Source organism: Lithobates pipiens, unplaced genomic scaffold (genome assembly GCF_037356315.1).
Source record: "Lithobates pipiens isolate NorthernLeopardFrog02 unplaced genomic scaffold, aLitPip1_a1.2 Scaffold_102, whole genome shotgun sequence".
NCBI classification, from domain to species: domain Eukaryota; kingdom Metazoa; phylum Chordata; class Amphibia; order Anura; family Ranidae; genus Lithobates; species Lithobates pipiens.
The window spans coordinates 495,776-516,110 of NW_027507689.1; the positions used below are offsets into that span (position 1 = coordinate 495,776).

Genomic DNA, 20,335 nt, shown 5'->3' on the forward strand with positions numbered 1-20,335 from the left:
ACTGTGTGAGTATAGTGTAGTGTGTGTGTGTAAAATATTAGTATACTGTTAGTATACTGTTAGTACTGTGTAGTGTAGTGTGTGTGTGTGTGTGTAGAGTGTTAGTATACTGTCAGTATAGTGTAGTGTGTGTGTAGAGTGTTAGTATACTATTATTATAGTGTGTGAGTATAGTGTAGTGTGTGTGTAGAATATTAGTATACCGTTAGTATAGTGTGTGAGTATAGTGTAGTGTGTGTGTGTAGAATATTAGTATACTGTTAGTATACTGTCAGTATAGTGTAGTGTGTGTGTGTGTGTGTGTGTGTGTGTGTGTGTGTGTGTGTAGAGTGTTAGTATACTATTAGTATTGTGTGTGAGTATAGTGCAGTGTGTGTAGAGTGTTAGTATAGTGTGTGAGTAGAGTGTAGAGTGTTAGTATACTATTAGTATAGTGTGTGTGTGTGTGTAGAGTGTTAGTATACTATTAGTATAGTGTGTGAGTAGAGTGTAGAGTGTTAGTATACTATTAGTATAGTGTGTGTAGAGTGTTAGTATACTATTAGTATAGTGTGTGAGTAGAGTGTAGTGTGTAGGTGTAGTGACGTGCTGTATATCCTTTTTCTTGGTTGCTGGGTGTTTGTTTGTTTTTTTTCTGTCTCCTTTTTTTAACCACTTCAATACCGGGGGGCACTTAAACACCTTCCTGCCCAGACCAATTTTGAGCTTTCAGCGCTGTCGCATTTTGAATGACAATTGCGCGGTCATGCTACACTGTACACATATGAAATTTTTATCATTTTTTTCCCACAAATAGAGCTTTCTTTTGGTGGTATTTGATCACCTCTGCGGTTTTTATTTTTTGTGCTACAAATAAAAAAATACCGAAAATTTTGAAAAAAAAAATGTTTTTTTTTGTTTCAGTTTCAAAACTTTGTAAATAAGTATGTTTTCTCCTTCACTGATGGGCACTGATAAGGTGGCACTGATGGGCACCAATGTGGCACCAATGAAGTGGCACTGATAGGTGGCACTGATGAGCGACACGGATGGGCGACACGGATGGGCGACACGGACGGACACTGATAGGTGGCACAAATTGGCACTGATAGCTGGCACGGATGGGCATGGATAGGCGGCACAGGTGGGCATGGATAGGCGGCACAGGTGGGCATAGATAGGCGACACAGGTGGGCATAGATAGGCGACACAGGTGGGCATTGATAGGCGGCACAGGTGGGCATGGATAGGCGGCACAGGTGGGCACGGATAGGCGGCACAGGTGGGCACTCAGGCGGCACAGGTGGGCACTTATAGGCGGCACAGGTGGGCACTCATAGGCGGCATCGGTGTTATAGTAATGGATGCCAATCAGTGCCAAACAATAATGCATGCCAATCAGTGATGCCCATTGTGGCCACTGATTGGCATCCATTATGGGCACTGATTGGCACCCATTGTGCTGACTAGCACCCTGGTGGTCTAGGGAGGATTATGGATTTTTATTACCTTTTCCCTGGTGGTCTAGTGGTGTCCCTGGTGGTCCAGTGTGGGCATCCTCGGGGGGGCTGTGCTGATAATCGATCAGCACAGACCCCCCCTGTCAGAGGAGCAGCCGATCGGCTCTCCTCTACTCGCGTCTGACAGACGCGAGTGAGGGAAAGCCGATCACCGACTCTTCCCATTTACACTGTGATCAGCCGTGATTGGACACGGCTGATCACATGGTAAAGAGTCTCCGTCGGAGACTCTTTACCGAGATCGTAGTTGCCGGGTGTCAGACTGACACCCCGCAACAACGATCGCCGCGATGCGTGCCCCCGGGGGCGCGCAGCGGCTCATTATCCTAATCACGTCATATGACGTCCGGTTAGGATTATCAAACCACTTTGCCGCCGTCAATTTGTAATAGGGCGGGCGGCAAGTGGTTAAATTGTTTTTTCTGAATGTGACATCGGTGTTCCCCTTTTTTATTTAGAATTTTTTCTTACATTTCTGTGAGTGTCAATCCTCAATTTAGTCGCTTGTCACCTGCCCTCCATCAGATGGCGGCGGGGCGGTGCAGCTCTCGTTCTGGGATGACGTCATATGGCGGCGTCCCACAACGGCCGCTCTCTGGCGCGCAGCAATTACCACCGCAACGTGTCACTGACGGAGAGTGAGGAGAGGAGATCCGATCAGCGGGACATCGAGGAATGTAATCAGGGCACTGATTATAATAAAGAAAAAAAGTGTCACATATAAGTGCCAACCATTGCCCACCAATGTCAGCTATCAGTGCCCATAACTGCCCACAAGTGCCACCAATCAGTGCCCATTAACCATGCTAGTCAGTGCTGCCAATCAGTGCCACCTATCAGTGCTGCCCATGAATGCCCCTCACTGCTGTCGATCAATGCCCATCAATGTCCCCCATCAGTGCTGCCCATCCATGCCACCCATCTGTGCCCACCAGTGCTGCTTATCAGTGCTCATCAGTGCTGCTTATCAGTGCTCATCTCAGCTCTGAAAGTGTGGGGGGCGCTGTCAGTTAGAGAGGAGGCGGGGCAGAGGCGGGGCTCCAATCAGATGACAATGGAGGCGGAGCTGTATCAGTGATGTGATGGGCGGTGTAGCCAGTGTGTCACCGCAGGCTTGTAGTACAATAGATGGGAGCGCGCATGCGCGGGTGCCCCTATCAGATCAGTGGTGTGAAGGGGGCACCGGTCACACAACAACACAGGAAGTGGGCAATACTGAGCAGAAATGACGCCATTTAGAAGAGGAAAAGAAGAGAAAGATTACTATTACTGGAATTCTATATTTAAGGATCAGAAAGAGAAAATAAAAGCTAAGAGTTGATGTGACTTTACTCTGATATCATCCATTCCGGACATTCTCTTCATATCCGGATCCGTGTATTACCTGAGAGGGGGAGGGGCTCCCACACACCATCTTCTTATCTTCTTCTCTCTATAGATACTTCCCAGCCTCCTCTATACCTTCATAGAATAAAATGAGAGTGTTAGAGGAGGAAATGTTGCTGTGATGATGGAAGGGGGGAGGGGCTCATACTGAGCGCTGTAATAAATGATGGAAAAGTGAGGGGCCCTCACCATGGCAGGGACCCCACACTCATCTCCATCCAACCATTGGGATAGCAGACTGTATGCCGGGTGTGCTGGGCTGTCATGTGTACAGGCTGAGAACACACATCTGATTGGCTCAGTTATACTGACACATTGGATGGACCTCGGGGGATGGGGGGTATTTTTCTGTAAAGGTAAAACCTTGTGGAAGATTGTAGGACCTGACTAAGATTATTATTGGTGGATCTGATTCTCCCATCCCCCATCTGTAATGATAAAACTTGGGATGAGGAATAAATTCTCCATCATCTGGGAAATCTGTGACTGGCACATGAAATCTCAATCATCTCTCTCATTATCTGTATAACTACAGAGACCTCCAATGGGCTCTACAGAAATTGTATAGAATGTTTGTCACCCGTCCTTCCATCTTCATTACAGAGCAGCCCGGGTGTCAGAAGACCTCCCAACAACGTCCCTCCATCATCTCATCTCCATCATCTCATCTCCATCATCTCACCTCCATCATCTCACCCCCATCATCTCATCTCCATCTCACCTCCATCATCTCATCTCCATCATCTCACCCCCATCATCTCATCCCCATCATCTCATCTCCATCATCTCATCTCCACCATCTCATCCCCATCATCTCATCCCCATCATCTCACCCCATCATCTCACCCCCATCATCTCACCCCCATCATCTCATCTCCCTCATCTCCATCATCTCATCCCCATCATCTCCTACCCATCATCTCACCTCCATCATCTCACCTCCATCATCTCACCCCCATCATCTCACCCCCATCATCTCATCCCCATCATCTCATCTCCATCATCTCACCTCCATCATCTCATCCCCATCATCTCATCTCCATCATCTCATCCCCATCACCTCATCCCCATCATCTCGCCTCCATCATCTTGCCTCCATCATCTCACCCCCATCATCTCATCTCCATCATCTCATCCCCATCATCTCACCTCCATCATCTCATCCCCATCATCTCACCTCCATCATCTCACCCCCATCATCTCACCTCCATCATCTCACCCCCATCATCTCACCCCCATCATCTCATCCACATCATCTCGCCCCCATCATCTCACCTCCATCATCTCATCTCCATCATCTTACCTCCATCATCTCATCCCCATCATCTCATCCCCATCATCTCACCTCCATCATCTCACCCCCATCATCTCACCTCCATCATCTCACCCCCATCATCTCACCCCCATCATCTCACCCCCATCATCTCATCCACATCATCTCGCCCCCATCATCTCACCTCCATCATCTCACCTCCATCATCTTACCTCCATCATCTCATCCCCATCATCTCACCTCCATCATCTCACCCCCATCATCTCACCCCCATCATCTCATCTCCATCATCTCACCCCCATCATCTCACCCCCATCATCTCGCCCCCATCATCTCGCCCCCATCATCTCATCTCCATCATCTCACCTCCATCATCTCACCCCCATCATCTCATCTCCATCATCTCACCCCCATCCAATGTTGTCTATATTTTACTATTCACATTCTAAGACTTAGTATGTGTGTTACCTCCAATATAACAGATCTTACCCTCTATCCACAGAGAAGCCGGCATTCCGGAGGACCTCACAACATCGTGTCACTTCTGACTCCGACATCTTCTCATCATCCTCCAATGTTATCCACAGATCGGTCAGAGTTCGGTTTGTGGAGATAACGGAGCAAAGATCATCACAGCTCCATAATGTCACTTTACATTTATAGACACTGGAGGGAGAAGCAGGAAAGAGGTGAAATGTTCTTCCAGGGAGGGGCAGAAGTAGACACATCCAATGAATAATCAGTGGGCGGGGTCTTAGGGAATGAAATGTTGGGACATTTGGATGGAATATTGGTTGGACCTCCCCTGTGAAATGGAGGTAAGTTGTCACCCACCTGAAAAGTCTTAGTGTGGAGTTACACTGTTGCGGGTACATTGTAGTGACGTGGTAACACACACATTGGAGGTGTGAATGGCTCCATATAGATTCCCTTTCACACTAAACTGCGGCACATCGATGGGAACCGACCACATAGGAAATAATGGGATTTCTACTTCACATGCGTCTCTGTGCAGCAAAATCCATGAGGATCGCTAAACACACTGACAAGTGATGATAATATGTCAGCAGATCAACCAATCATTGGACAGTCGGCCCTCGGGTGGAGCCGGGTGATGTCATTTCCTGCCTGGACCTGAGGGGGACAAGCACATGACACCTATATTATATATGGGGCCAATACCTGAGGGGGCATTTCATCAGCACGGAGGTGGAGGACTCTGAACACACTTCATGTTGTAGTGACACACTGGAGGGGGCGCCATCATTGAGGAAGATTGATCACAGATATATGGACTTTCCTCTTATATATCCAACTAGATACATTCATTTTACAGCACTGGAGTTGTGGCATCAATTACTTGTAACTAGTTATTGTGTTAATACATCCATCATTTCCATTAGCAATGTATTAGTTTGTAATATGTATTCACAGCACTGGGGTTGTGGTATCACCAGCCAATCGCAGCACTGGGGTTGTGGTATCACCAGCCAATCGCAGCACTGGGGTTGTGGTATCACCAGCCAATCACAGCACTGGGGTTGTGGTATCACCAGCCATTCACAGCACTGGGGTTATGGTATCACCAGCCAATCACAGCACTGGGGTTGTGGTATCACCAGCCAATCACAGCACTGGGGTAGTGGTATCACCAGCCAATCACAGCACTGGGGTTGTGGTATCACCAGCCAATCACAGCACTGGGGTTGTGGTATCACCAGCCAATCACAGCACTGGGGTTGTGGTATCACCAGCCAATCACAGCACTGGTACTTTGGTATCTCTTAGGCCCCTTTCACACGGGATGGATCAGTAATGATCCGCTCGCTCAGTGGGGATCGCTCCGTTGTCCCCGCTGAGCCGGCGGCGGACAGGGCGGTCTCCGCACTCAGTGCAGGGACTGCCCTGTCAGTTCTCCGCTCTCCTCTATGGGGATTGGATGAGGACGGACCGTCTGTCCGCGTTCATCAGATACGCTCTGCAGACGGATAGAAAAATAGGATTTTCCTCCGTCTACAGAATCGGACAATTGTGGAGGCGGACAATAGCGGGTGTCTGCAGATGAACATCCCCCATAGGGATGCATGTATGTCCGTATTTCATCCGCAAATGGATGGATGAAATACGGACATACGGCCCACATGTGTGAAGGGCCCTTAGGGTGAAGGACATTACAAGGTGTCATGCTCTGATTCTGGTGATATTTGGACACAGATCTCTATACATTCCATGTTGTTGGTAACATACAAATGTTTTCGCCCCTCAGATCTTCTCTATAGGTGAATGATGTGTACGGGGCGGATCTGCTTTGCTGGGAGGGTATCAATAGACGTCCTCCCTTTACAAGCTGGCCACACCCCCTGCAGGGAGCGCGCGGCATGCGCTGTGATCACCCAAATCAATGAGACTTGGGTGATCACAGATTGGAGTAAGGGGTCGATCCCGCCCCCTTACCATGTGATCAGCTGTCAGCCAATCACAGCTGATCATGTGATGTAAATAGAGGACCGGTAATCATTTATTTTCTTCTCATGCAGCATAAGGGAAAAAAACGATCCCGACTTCTGTTGAAGGGACATCATTCCGAGCAGAGAGAGGCAAAGCCTAGCAGTGCTGATCAGTGGCCATCACTAGTACCCATCAGTGTCCACCAGTGCTGCAATATCAGTGCCAATCAGTATAGCCTCATCAGACAATTTGATGGGGCAGATTTGATGGTGCAACGTGTTATGGGGAAAATAGGAAGGGCAATTTTGATGGTGGCAATATGATGGAGCAATTTTGATGGTGGCAGTATAATGGGGCAATAGAATGGGGCAGTTTTTATGGGGTCATTTTTAGGGGGCAATAGGATGGGACAATTTTGATGGTGGCAGTATGATTGGGCAGTTTTTGTGGGGCAATTTGTATTAAGTCAATTTCATGGGGAAATGTGATGGGGCAATTTTGATGGGGGGAATTTGATTTGGCAGTATAATGGGGCAATTTTGATGGGGGCAATAGGATGGGGCAGTTTTGATGGGGGCAGTACAATGGGGCAATTTAGATGGTGGCAGTATAATGGGGCAGTTTTGATGGTGACAATAGGAGGGGGCAGTTTTGATGGGGCAATATGATGGGACTATTTTGATGGGGCAATTTTATGGAGCAATAGGGTGAGGCAGTTTTGATGGGGCAATTTTGGTGGTGGCAGTATAATGGGGCAATTTTGATGGGGGCAATAGGGTGGTGCAATTTTTATGGGGGCAATTTGATGGGACAGTTTTGATGGGGGTAGTATAATGGGGCAATTGTGATGGGGCAATAGGATGGGGCAATTTTGGTGGGGGCAGTTTTGACTGGGCAGTTTTGATGGGGGCAATATGATGAGGTAGTTTTGATGGGGCAATTTTGATGGGGACAATTTTATGGTGGTGGTATAATGGGGCAAGTTTGAATGGGCAATTTCATGGGGAAATTTGATAGGGCAGTTTTGATGGGGCGATTTTGATGGGACAATTTTGATGGTGGCAGTATTATGGGGCAATTATGATTGGGGCAACAGGATGGTGCAGTTTTGATGGATGGTGGCAGTATGATGGGGAAATTTTGATGGGGCAATAGGATGAGGAAATTTTGATGGGGCAATTTTGATGGTGCCAGTATGATGGGGCAATTTTGATGGGGCAACACGATGGGGCAGTTTTGATTGTGGCTGTATGATGGGGCAATATTATGGGGCAATTTTGATGGGGGTAATTTTGATGGGGCAATTTAATAGAGGCAATATGATGGGACAAATTTGATGGGGCAATTTTGATGGTGGCAGTATGATGGGGCAATTTTGATGGTGACAGTATGATGGGACAGGTTTGATGGGGCAATTTTGATGGTGGCATAATAATGGGGGAATTTTGATGGGACAATTTTGATGGTGGCAGCATTATGGGGCAATTTTAAAGGGGCAATAGGATGGGGCAGTTTTCATGGGGTAATGTGAGGCAATTTGGATGGGGGCAATATGATGGGACAATTTTTTGATGGGGCAGTTTTGATGAGGAAATTTTGATGACGCCAGTATAAAGGGGCAATTTTAATAGGGGCAATATGATGGGGCAATTTTGATAGGGACATTTTTGGTGGGGGCAATACGATGGGGCATTTTTGATTGGGGTAATATGATTGGGCAATTTTGATGGGGCAATAGGCTGGGGCAGTTATGGGGCCATAGGATGGGGCAATTTTGGTGGTGGCAGTATCATGGGGCAGCATCTGGAAAAGGTAATAACTTTTTAAACAATGCTAATTGTAAATGATATCCCTCTTTCTGTGTAGATGTTATACACACACACACATCTGCACATAAACAAGGGATATAATTTACAATTATCATCTTTTATAAAGTAATTTCCTTTTGCATATTTTTGTATTTCTAGATTTATAATCTTTGTAAATGTAGATAAACTTCCTGCTTCCTGGAGGGGGAGGGGAGGTTTCCATAGCTAAGGGGCGGGAACTTTCTCTGACACTGCTGTTGCTACGGAAACCCGACCTACAGCCTATTACACGGCTCGTGCTGCTCTGAGCATGTGTGAGATCTGGAGGTGCATGCTGGGTAACCATGGAATACAGGAAGAGATACAGTCTGGCTTCAGATGCCCACACATGAGATGGCGGTGGCCTGCTGGGACTTACAGAAGTAATGAATGAATGAATGAATGAAATACTTATATAGCGCACAATGCGAACTGAATCGCCTCTAGGCGCTGTGGCGAGCTTTGATCATCTGCTAAAAGAGGAAGGTCTTGAGTTTTTTCCTAAAAGCCAGGTGATTTTCTTCCAGGCGGATGTTTATTGGTAGAGCATTCCATAGCCGAGGCCCTTGGACAGCGAATCTCCGATCCCCCTTGGATTTATACCGGGCTTTGGGCACGAGGAGGAGGTTTTTGTTGGCGGGTGGAAGACTGCGGTTTGGTGTGTAATGATTTATTTTCTCCATTAGGTATTGCGGAGCTTCTCTGTGCACGCATTTGTGGGTGAGGCAAAGGGTCTTGAACGTGATCCGATTTTTTAGGGTTAGCCAATGTAAGCTCCTCAGGGAAGGAGAAATGGATTCCCAGGGTTTTTTTCCTGTTATCAGCCTTGCCGCTGTGTTTTGGATCAGTTGTAATAGCGCAAGTTGATATTGTGGTAATCCTATGTAAAGCGAGTTTGCGTAGTCCAGTCGTGAATTAATGATTGTTCCAACTACCACGGCTTTGTCATTCTTTGGGATAAAAGGGATGAGTCTGCGAAGCATGCGCAGCAGATGATGAGATCGACTGACTACTGCTCCTATTTGCGCATCCATTGACATTTGTGCGTCTAAAATAACCCCGAGACTCTTGGCCTTGGTCTTTGGGGAGATAGTCTGCCCAAAGACGGTTGGTGGAGACCAGGAGGTTTTGGTTGCGGGCTTATGATTTGGGTGTAAGATAAGAAGCTCTGTCTTTGATTGGTTCAGCTGGAGGGAGTTGGTGGTCATCCAGTCCTCTATTGATTTGAGGCAGTTTTCAAGTTGTTGTTGGTGATCTTTTTTTCCATTGATCCGGAAATAAAGTTGTGTGTCATCAGCGTAAGAGTGGAAGCAGAGATCTGAGCATCTGATGATTTGAAGGAGTGGGCGAATGTAAATGTTGAAGAGAACGGGTGACAACGGAGAGCCTTGAGGGACTCCGCAGGTGACTGCCCGAGTTTCGGAGAGGAATTTTCCTAGTTTCACTGTCTGTGACCGATTTCCTAGGAAGGACGCGAACCAGAAGTAAGAAATCAATGCTGCAAAAATAGAAAGCGGCCCTTGGATTACAGCGTAACCTTTACTAGAATACATGAATCATGAGGATTATAGGGGGAGATTTATCTACAAAGTCACATTTCTCCAGAGCACCACTTTATATATACAAGTGCCATAAAAGCCCCCCTTAGGGGTATTTATTTTGCTACTAACAAGTTTTTGGATGTGGCACTACTGAGAGGAAATCCTCACCGACTCCATTTCTACAATTACCGGGATAAAGTTGTTAGTTTTCTGTATAAAGTGTATTAATAGCAATTCATTATTGTGCAGCACATTGTTCCAGCACTGAGGTTGTGGTAGTAGCAGACATATATTCTATGTAGTATTTGCTTTGTATTATCATTTTTGTTGTGTAATTATTATTTGGAAGTATCAGGATCAGGTGGTTAGGTGGTTTGTTACATAGTTACACAGCCGTATAGTAACACTGGGGTTGTGGTAACACTTACCTCTGTCTGCAGGTAGGTTGTCTGTCTGTGTAATATAGAGCAGAGCTACACTAGTTTGTTATTTAGTGTATAAAATATGTAGAAAGATAAAGAATGAGAGAAAATACAACAAAGACAAAAGGACAGACACAGTCTGGCTGTGAGAATAAAAGAGAAATAAACTTTTTCTGAGGATTATCCTGTGACAGGAACATGTCAGGAACATCCGCTATTCACCGGTTAGACCGGCACCATGGGAATCACCCCGTCTAAATCTCAGGATCCTCAATTTATGGATGTGGGTGGAGTTTAGCCATCAGCCAATCAACCCTGGGGGGTGTTCCCTGCCCAGCCCACAAGCCGGTCCTGTGTTCTGAAGGAACCAGAACTAAATGGACCATGAATGGTTCTGATGGATGAGGATTGGATTTCCAACACCGACATGTCAGTCTGATCCCAACAAGACCAATCAGTGCTTGTCTGGTGTGATCAGACCCCATAGAACCATTCTGGGGGTTCTCCTGGATTCTATCCTCACTACACATACAATGTTATATGTACATGTACCCCAACATGTCTACAATCAGGGGCAATTATTTCCATCTCTCTGCGACTAATATTTTATTTTGTATGAGAGATAAAATAGATTCCTCTGATATAAATCAATGTCTGGCAGACAGTTCGGGGTCTTCTCCCTGTATCGGCCTCGCCCCCTGCTGGACTTGTAGATGAAATGACTAGGACTTCTCTTTGAGGCTCAGTGAGGTGACACTTTTATATCTACAAGGATGGGGGGATTTTATTGGCATCTAGGGGTCACTTCTGGTCTAGAGACTCGCTCTGTCCTTCCAGATTTTAATTGAGGACCATCTGTCTATGATTGGTCACTGAATGAAGAGAATACGGAGTCCTGTGTGTCTTCTGGTCTGTTTCAGGTCCGAATTCAGCCCAAAATTCAGACAGAAATCGGACCTGAAATGGTGAATGGAGACGCACCGGACCCCTTGCTGTGACCCGCTGTGACCTCCAGTGTGACCCCAGCCAAAGTCTGATCTCTGATAGTCAGTGGAGGGGGGAGGGGATGAAAACCAATAACAGCGAGTGACCTGAAGGACTATGATGGGAACTCCCAGTGTAACCGGCCAATCAGAAGTCTGTCTTTGTATAACTTTCATCTAGGTGACATGTCTGGATCCCTCACATAGAAGATTTATACCAGAATCCTGAAGAATATTATATCATTTATAGGATAATTCTCACCGCAGCCTCTGCAGAGTACAGCCAGGATCTCTGAGCCCCTCACATAGAAGTTTTATTCCAGAGTCTTCCAGATTATTCCATGATAATTCCAGTGTGGTGAGGGATCGATTATTGATAAGAATGGATCGGAGATCATCCCAGCCGGAGGAAGTCACACCACAATCCTCCAACCTGCAGAGACAAATCCAGACACATGATATTATATTATAAGATGAATATGAGGAATTATTCCCATTTAGTGAAAAGTAACATAACATCACTAGAGCGGAATATCAGGAAATACAGAATATTATACAGAGGAAAGATCTTCTTATTAGGGAAGCTGATAAAGGTGAAGCTGTTGTAGTAATTATGTCTACACAGTATAATGAGGGGGCGCTGTGACAGCTCAGTCACCCCCTTATGTACCCGGTTATTAAGCAGGACCTCACACAGTGTCTCATACAGGGACTTCTGAAATTGATAGATAATGGAAAGGATCTGGGGGGTTTATGAAATAAAACAGCAGAATTTCTGATGGTGGATCCCCCAGTGACCCCAATATTCCATCACCTTCCTAAAGTCCACCAATCAGGAGTTCCCATTGAAAGTCACCGGATTGTGGCAGGAATAGGATCCCTTATAGAGAATGTAGGGGGGAGGGTGGATAAACATTTCCAGCCTTTAGTGCTGAGACTTCTGGGATATATTAGAGATACAAGTACTATATTGGTGGATATTCCACATTTACAATGGGATTCTACATGGGGGACACTTCACATTAAAGCATTTTATTCTTCCATCCCCCATTCTTTATTGTCTCCACCAATCAGATATCATCTCCATAGATATAGATCATATACTAGGAAGTTACAGGAATTATTACAGAGGATGGAAAGGATGAAGGTTTTTTACCTTAACCACTTCAGCCCCGGAAGGTTTTACCCCCTTAATGACCAGAGCACTTTTTTTTACAATTTGGCACTGCGCTGCTTTATCTGGTAATTGCGCGGTCATGCAACGCTGTACACAAACAACATTTGTGTCCTTTTTTCCTACAAATAGAGATTTATTTTGGTGGTGTTTTATCAGCGCTGGGAATTAATTTTTTTGCAATATAAATGAAAAAAGATGAAAAATATTGAAAAAAAAAATATTTGTACTTTTTGTTATAAGAAAAATCCAATAAACTCAATTTTAGTCAATGTTGGAAAGTAAAGTAGATCACCTCCAGTCATATATCTGCCAAAATATGCCGATAGTATCACACTGACACTGCATGAGATAACAACTGATGCAGTGTCAGTGTGATACTATCGGCATATATTGGCAGATATATGACTGGAGACGATCTACTTTACTTTCCAACATACGGGATACCAGCTGAAAGGCAGCCAGGTGATTTACAGACGGATACTGCAGTGAATGCCGACACCGTGATTCTCGGGTGACTGTGGTACTGATATACATATTAAAGTGGTTGTAAACCCTTACAGACCACTTTAACCTACAGGTAAGCCTAGATTAACCCCTTCCCGCCGAGCGTACGCAGATGTGCGTACTTGGCTTCTGGGGGGTATACTGGGATGATGCCCACACCTGCAGGCATCATCCCGGTACCGTTTTTTTCAGCAGGCGATTGGCTATCCAGTCATAACAACCGATGTGGCTAAAAGCCGCTCGGCTATTATGCCGGAGGAGTGGGAGGGGATGTCCCCCCTCCTGCCACATCCCGCCGCTGTTACTGGTGCTCCCGCTCGATCGGGAGCACCGATTCCACGTCTGATGCCTCCGGCTGCTGGGGAGGAACTGGAACGAAGCCGTAATCGGCTTTGTTCCAGTCTCCTCATAATAAACACGGAAGCAACGTCATGACGTCACTTCCCGTTTACTCGGCTGCCAATGGCGCCGGTTTTAAAAAGATATACGGTATTCAGAATCGGCGTTTTCGGCGATCTGAATACATTGAAGTGTAATGGAGGGGTGGGGGGTCTTTTAGACCCTTGATCCCTCCATAAAGAGTACCTGTCACCACCAATTACTGTCACAAGTGATGTTTACATTCCTTGTGACAGCAATAAAAGTGATCACATTTTTTTTTTAAACAATTCCCATCCCTGTGAGCTCGCGAAGCAAAAAAAAGGCATACGGAAGCCGTGCCCGCATATGTAAACGGTGTTCAAATCACACATGTAAGGTATCGCTGTGATCGTCAGAGCGAGAGCAATAATTCTAGCACTAGAGCTCCTCTGTACCGCTAACCTGGTAACCGTAAAAAAAATTTATAGCGTCGCCTATTGAGATTTTTAGGTACCGTACTTTGTCGTCAATCCACGAGTGCGCGCAATTATAAAGTGTGACATGTTTGGTACCTATTTACTCGGCGTAACATTATCTTTCACATTACGCAAAAAAATTGGGCTAATTTTACTGTTTTTTTTTTTTTTTAATTCATGAAAGTCTCCCTTTTCCCAAAAAGTTGGGTTGTAGATGAAATGACTAAGACTTCTCTTTGTGGCTCAGTGAGGTGACACTTTTATATCTACAAGGATGGGGGGATTTTATTGGCATCTAGGGGTCACTTCTGGTCTAGAGACTCGCTCTGTCCTTCCAGATTCTAATTGAGGACCATCTGTCTATGATTGGTCACTGAATGAAGAGAATACGGAGTCCTGTGTGTCTTCTGGTCTGTTTCAGGTCCGAATTCAGCCCAAAATTCAGACAGAAATCGGACCTGAAATGGTGAATGGAGACGCACCGGACCCCCTGCTGTGACCCGCTGTGACCTCCAGTGTGACCCCAGCCAAAGTCTGATCTCTGATAGTCAGTGGAGGGGGGAGGGGATGAAAACCAATAACAGCGAGTGACCTGAAGGACTATGATGGGAACTCCCAGTGTAACCGGCCAATCAGAAGTCTGTTTTTGTATAACTTTCATCTAGGTGACATGTCTGGATCCCTCACATAGAAGATTTATACCAGAATCCTGAAGAATATTATATCATTTATAGGATAATTCTCACCGCAGCCTCTGCAGAGTACAGCCAGGATCTCTGAGCCCCTCACATAGAAGTTTTATTCCAGAGTCTTCCAGATTATTCCATGATAATTCCAGTGTGGTGAGGGATCGATTATTGATAAGAATGGATCGGAGATCATCCCAGCCAGAGGAAGTCACACCACAATCCTCCAACCTGCAGAGACAAATCCAGACACATGATATTATATTATAAGATGAATATGAGGAATTATTCCCATTTAGTGAAAAGTAACATAACATCACTAGAGCGGAATATCAGGAAATACAGAATATTATACAGAGGAAAGATCTTCTTATTAGGGAAGCTGATAAAGGTGAAGCTGTTGTAGTAATTATGTCTACACAGTATAAAGAGGGGGCGCTGTGACAGCTCAGTCACCCCCTTATGTACCCGGTTATTAAGCAGGACCTCACACAGTGTCTCATACAGGGATTTCTGAAATTGATAGATAATGGAAAGGATCTGGGGGTTTATGAAATAAAACAGCAGAATTTCTGATGGTGGATCCCCCAGTGACCCCAATATTCCATCACCTTCCTAAAGTCCACCAATCAGGAGTTCCCATTGAAGGTCACCGGATTGTGGCAGGAATAGGATCCCTTATAGAGAATGTAGGGGGGGAGGGGTTGATATACATTTCCAGCCTTTAGTGCTGAGACTTCTGGGATATATTAGAGATACAAGTACTATATTGGTGGATATTCCACATTTACAATGGGATTCTACAATCACATGGGGGACACTTCACATTAAACCACTTTATTCTTCCATCCCCCATTCTTTATTGTCTCCACCAATCAGATATCATCTCCATAGATATAGATCATATACTAGGATGTTACAGGAATTATTACAGAGGATGGAAAGGATGAAGGTTTTTTACCTTAACCACTTCAGCCCCGGAAGGTTTTACCCCCTTAATGACCAGAGCACTTTTTTTACAATTTGGCACTGCGCTGCTTTATCTGGTAATTGTGCGGTCATGCAACGCTGTACACAAACAACATTTGTGTCCTTTTTTCCTACAAATACAGATTTATTTTGGTGGTGTTTTATCAGCTCTGGGAATTCATTTTTTTGCAATATAAATGAAAAAAGATGAAAAATATTGAAAAAAAAAATATTTGTACTTTTTGTTATAAGAAAAATCCAATAAACTCAATTTTAGTCAATGTTGGAAAGTAAAGTAGATCCCCTCCAGTCATATATCTGCCAAAATATGCCGATAGTATCACACTGACACTGCATGAGATAACAACTGATGCAGTGTCAGTGTGATACTATCGGCATATATTGGCAGATATATGACTGGAGACGATCTACTTTACTTTCCAACATACGGGATACCAGCTGAAAGGCAGCCAGGTGATTTACAGACGGATACTGCAGTGAATGCCGACACCGTGATTCTCGGGTGACTGTGGTACTGATATACATATTAAAGTGGTTGTAAACCCTTACAGACCACTTTAACCTACAGGTAAGCCTAGATTAACCCCTTCCCGCCGAGCGTACGCAGATGTGCGTACTTGGCTTCTGGGGGGTATACTGGGATGATGCCCACACCTGCAGGCATCATCCCGGTACCGTTTTTTTCAGCAGGCGATTGGTTATCCAGCCATAACAACCGATGTGGCTAAAAGCCGCTCGGCTATTATGCCGGAGGAGTGGGAGGGGATGTCCCCCCTCCTGCCACCTCCCGCCGCTGTTACTGGTGCTCCCGCTCGATCGGGAGCACCGATTCCACGTCTGATGCCTCCGGCTGCTGGGGAGGAACTGGAACGAAGCCGTAATCGGCTTTGTTCCAGTCTCCTCATAATAAACATGGAAGCAACGTCATGACGTCACTTCCCGTTTACTCGGCTGCCAATGGCGCCGGTTTTAAAAAGATATACGGTATTCAGAATCGGCGTTTTCGGCGATCTGAATACATTGAAGTGTAATGGAGGGGTGGGGGGTCTTTTAGACCCTTGATCCCTCCATAAAGAGTACCTGTCACCACCAATTACTGTCACAAGTGATGTTTACATTCCTTGTGACAGCAATAAAAGTGATCACATTTTTTTTTTAAACAATTCCCGTCCCTGTGAGCTCGCGAAGCAAAAAAAAGGCATACGGAAGCCGTGCCCGCATAGGTAAACGGTGTTCAAATCACACATGTAAGGTATCGCTGTGATCGTCAGAGCGAGAGCAATAATTCTAGCACTAGAGCTCCTCTGTACCGCTAACCTGGTAACCGTAAAAAAAATTTAAAGTGTCGCCTATTGAGATTTTTAGGTACCGTACTTTGTCGTCAATCCACGAGTGCGCGCAATTATAAAGTGCGACATGTTTGGTACCTATTTACTCGGCGTAACATTATCTTTCACATTACGCAAAAAAATTGGGCTAATTTTACTGTTTTTTTTTTTTTTTTTTATTCATGAAAGTGTCCCTTTTCCCAAAAAGTTGGGTTTAAAATACCGCTGCGCAAATACCGTGTGACATAAAATATTGCAAAAATCTCTGTTTTATTCTCTAGAGTCTGCTAAAAAATATATATAATGTTTGGGGGTTCCAAGTAATTTTCTAGCAAAAAATATGGATTTTAACATGTAAACACCAAATGCCGAAAATAGGTTTAGTCATGAAAGGGTTAAGGCTTACCTGTAGATCCAAGAAATATCTCCTAAACATATATGGTTTAGGAGATATTTACAAAAAGACAGCGGCGCGCAGGCGCGCTGGGCAGGCTGCAGATCATGGCGATATGCTGCTCGTGTTGGCTCCCGTGCACATACGCGGGAGTGACGTCATTGCGGCTCTGGTGAATCATAGCGCTGGAACAGCAAGCCCCAGAAGTCACTCCGGGATACATGGCAGCGGCGAACATGAAGACGGAGGATACATACTAGCTCATTATGCCTTTGCCTTGCAGGTTGCATTTTTTTTTAAATAGCCTTTACTTCCTCTTTAACACTCGCTGACCAGCATCTGACTTGAGTTGTCTTTAGAAATAGCAGCTGATAATCTTATCTGTTTAATCACATCAGAGACTAGTAATGTCATTCTGCCTTGCTACTTTGTCTGCCTAAATAAACAAAGGAGCTAACTTGTTGCCAGTTGTTGAAACATTATAAGTCGGCCGGCCGCTTTGGAATGTGCATTGGAAGTGTGGTGAAGTGATTAAATAGAAGGCTGTTACAATTAGAGCCGGTTCACACAGGGGCGACTCAGATCCGACTTCAGGTCGCCCCTAGTCGCCTCAGGTCAGACAACATGTAAAAATCAATGTAAGTGAATGAGAGCCGTCTTAATGCACACTACTGAAGTCGCTCCGACTTCAGAAAAGGTTCCTGTACTACTTCAATCCGATTTGTAGGCGACTGGTACCTCGTTGATTTAAATGGAGGTCGCCTACAAGTCAGATCTCCGTCTATATGGAGGCGACTCTCACGGAATTATCAGCTCTGAAGAGGGAACTCCACGGGAAATTTATGAAAAAAAATTGGCGTGGGTTCCCCCTCCGAGAGCATACCAGACCCTTAGGTCTGGTATGGATTCTAAGGGGAACCCCCTACGCCGAAAAAACAGAGTGGGGGTCCCCCCAGATCCATACCAGACCCTTAAGAGCATGCTACCCGACCGGCCAGGAAAGTTGGTGGGGACAAGCGAGCGCCCGCCCCTCCTGAGCCTTACCAGGCTGCTTGTTGACGAGGACAAGGGCCTCTTCCCGACAACCCTGGCCGTTGGCTTTTGGGGTCTGCCGGCGGGGGGCTTATCGGAATTCGGGAGCCCCCTTTAATAAGGGGGCCCCAGATACCGGCCCCCCACCCTATGTGAATGAGTATGGGGTACAATGTACCCCTACCCATTCACCTGTGAAAAAAATGTACAAAAAAACACAACACACAAGGGTTAAAATAGTTTATTGCACAGCTCCGGGGGTCTTCCATATTCGGGGGTCTTCTCGCCGGACTCCTCCGCTATCTTCTGCTCTTTTGCTAGCTCTTCTTCCGACTTCAAGGGTCTTGTCCCCTTCTTCTGTTCTTCTTGCCAGGCCACCACACCTTCTTCTAGCTCTTTTGCATGCGGTGGCCTGGTCTTCTGTCGCTGTCGTCTCTGTCTTCTGTTCTTCTCTTCTTCTCTTCAAATGTTGCCTCGTCGCTGCCTCCAATCACAATGGCAGGGATGTGGCGTGCGGCGACTTATATAGGGACATCACCGGATGATGTCCCTGCCCATTATGATGTCACAGTCCCAGCGTCATCATTCGGTGATGTCCCTATATAAGTTACCGCGTGCCGCGTCCCTGCCATTGTGAGCGGAGGCAACGATGAGGCAACATCTGAAGAGAAGAACAGAAGACGGCGACAGCAGACAGGGCCAGGTGCGGTGGCCTGGCAAGAAGAACCGAAGAGGGGGACAAGACCCCCGGGCTCCTCCGCTAGTGAAAGTGCTAGCAAAAGAGCAGAAGATAGCGGAGAAGTCTGGCAAGAAGACCCCCGGATCTGTGCAATAAACTATTTTAACCCTTGTGTGTTGTGTTTTTTTGTACATTTTTTTCCACAGGTGAATGGGTAGGTGTACATTGTACCCCATACTCATTCACATAGGGTGGGGGGCCGGTATCCGGGGGCCCCCTTATTAAAGGGGGCTCCCGGATTCCGATAAGCCCCCCGCCCGCAGACCCCGACAACCAACGGCCAGGGTTGTCGGGAAGAGGCCTCATCAACATGGGGACAAGGTGCTTTGGGGTGGGGGGCCGCGTGGCCCCCCTTCCCAAGGCACCCCCCATGTTGAGGGCACGTGGCCTGGTAAGGCACAGGAGGGGGGGTGCACACTCATCCCCACCCCCTTTCCTGGCCTGCCGGGTAGCGTGCTCAGATAAGGGTCTGGTATGAATCTGAGGGGGACCCCCACGCTGTTTTTTCGGGGGTAGGGGGTTCCCCTTAGAATCCATACCAGACCTAAGGGCCTGGTATGCTCTCGGAGGGGGAACCCACGCCAAATTTGTTTCATAAATTTGGCGTGGAGTTCCCCCTTCAGAGCTCATTCTCTGATTGGCTACGGCAAAAGTCGCCTGGCCTGGGGCATGTTGTAAGTCGCCCCAGGTCGTCTCTAAGTCGTGTTCAAGTCATCTCAAAGTTGCCTCACAAAATCATCCTGGAAGTCGTGTCGCCCCTGTGTGAACCGGCTCTTAAATGCCACGGATTGGACGGGATTTCCTACTGTGCATTGGCTTTTTCTATCGTTACACTATTGTACATTGTTTAACCTTTCCAGCACCAAGGGATGGAGACATGTGACTATCATAGCAATATTATCAGCAGTAACTACAGATAGGATTTGTCTGAATTGAACACATTATTTTTCAGCTATCTACCTCATCCCCTCTCTCCCTTTCCCCACTCAATATTGATTTAGTCCATTGATTAACCGTTTAGTTATTGGAAGAAATAGGGAATTTTGACCCTGTAATATTCAGTAGGTAATCTAATACGTGGGTTGCAATCTAAAGCAATTTGTCCAGACCTGAGTAGTATTTTGTGTTGTTTTATGTATGTCCTGTTTGTCTTATTGTCTGTGGGTACACAATTAATTATATTAGATTGAGAACCATTATTTTTATGAACTACACAGGTTTTTTTCTATTTTTGATACTTTAACAAAATT

General features: G+C 45.9%; 1 protein-coding gene across 5 annotated transcripts in view; it reads right to left on the reverse strand.

Moving 5' to 3' along the window:
* Positions 1-20,335, reverse strand: part of LOC143958272 (NACHT, LRR and PYD domains-containing protein 3-like) — a 535,368-nt gene that overhangs the window by 359,761 nt on the left and 155,272 nt on the right. For 2 of the 5 annotated variants that reach the window (XM_077467790.1, XM_077467779.1), the window contains exons 7-10: positions 14,663-14,833; positions 11,662-11,832; positions 4,648-4,824; positions 2,884-2,960 (exon numbers count right to left, since the gene is read on the reverse strand). In XM_077467790.1, the coding sequence (XP_077323916.1) occupies positions 2,918-2,960; positions 4,648-4,824; positions 11,662-11,832; positions 14,663-14,833 (562 nt within the window). In that variant the 3' untranslated portion in view covers positions 2,884-2,917. Of the gene's footprint in view, positions 1-1,937; positions 2,715-2,883; positions 2,961-4,647; positions 4,825-11,661; positions 11,833-14,662; positions 14,834-20,335 lie in introns of those variants that run through there. The other 3 variants (XM_077467797.1, XM_077467805.1, XM_077467807.1) reach the window with 3 other exon arrangements.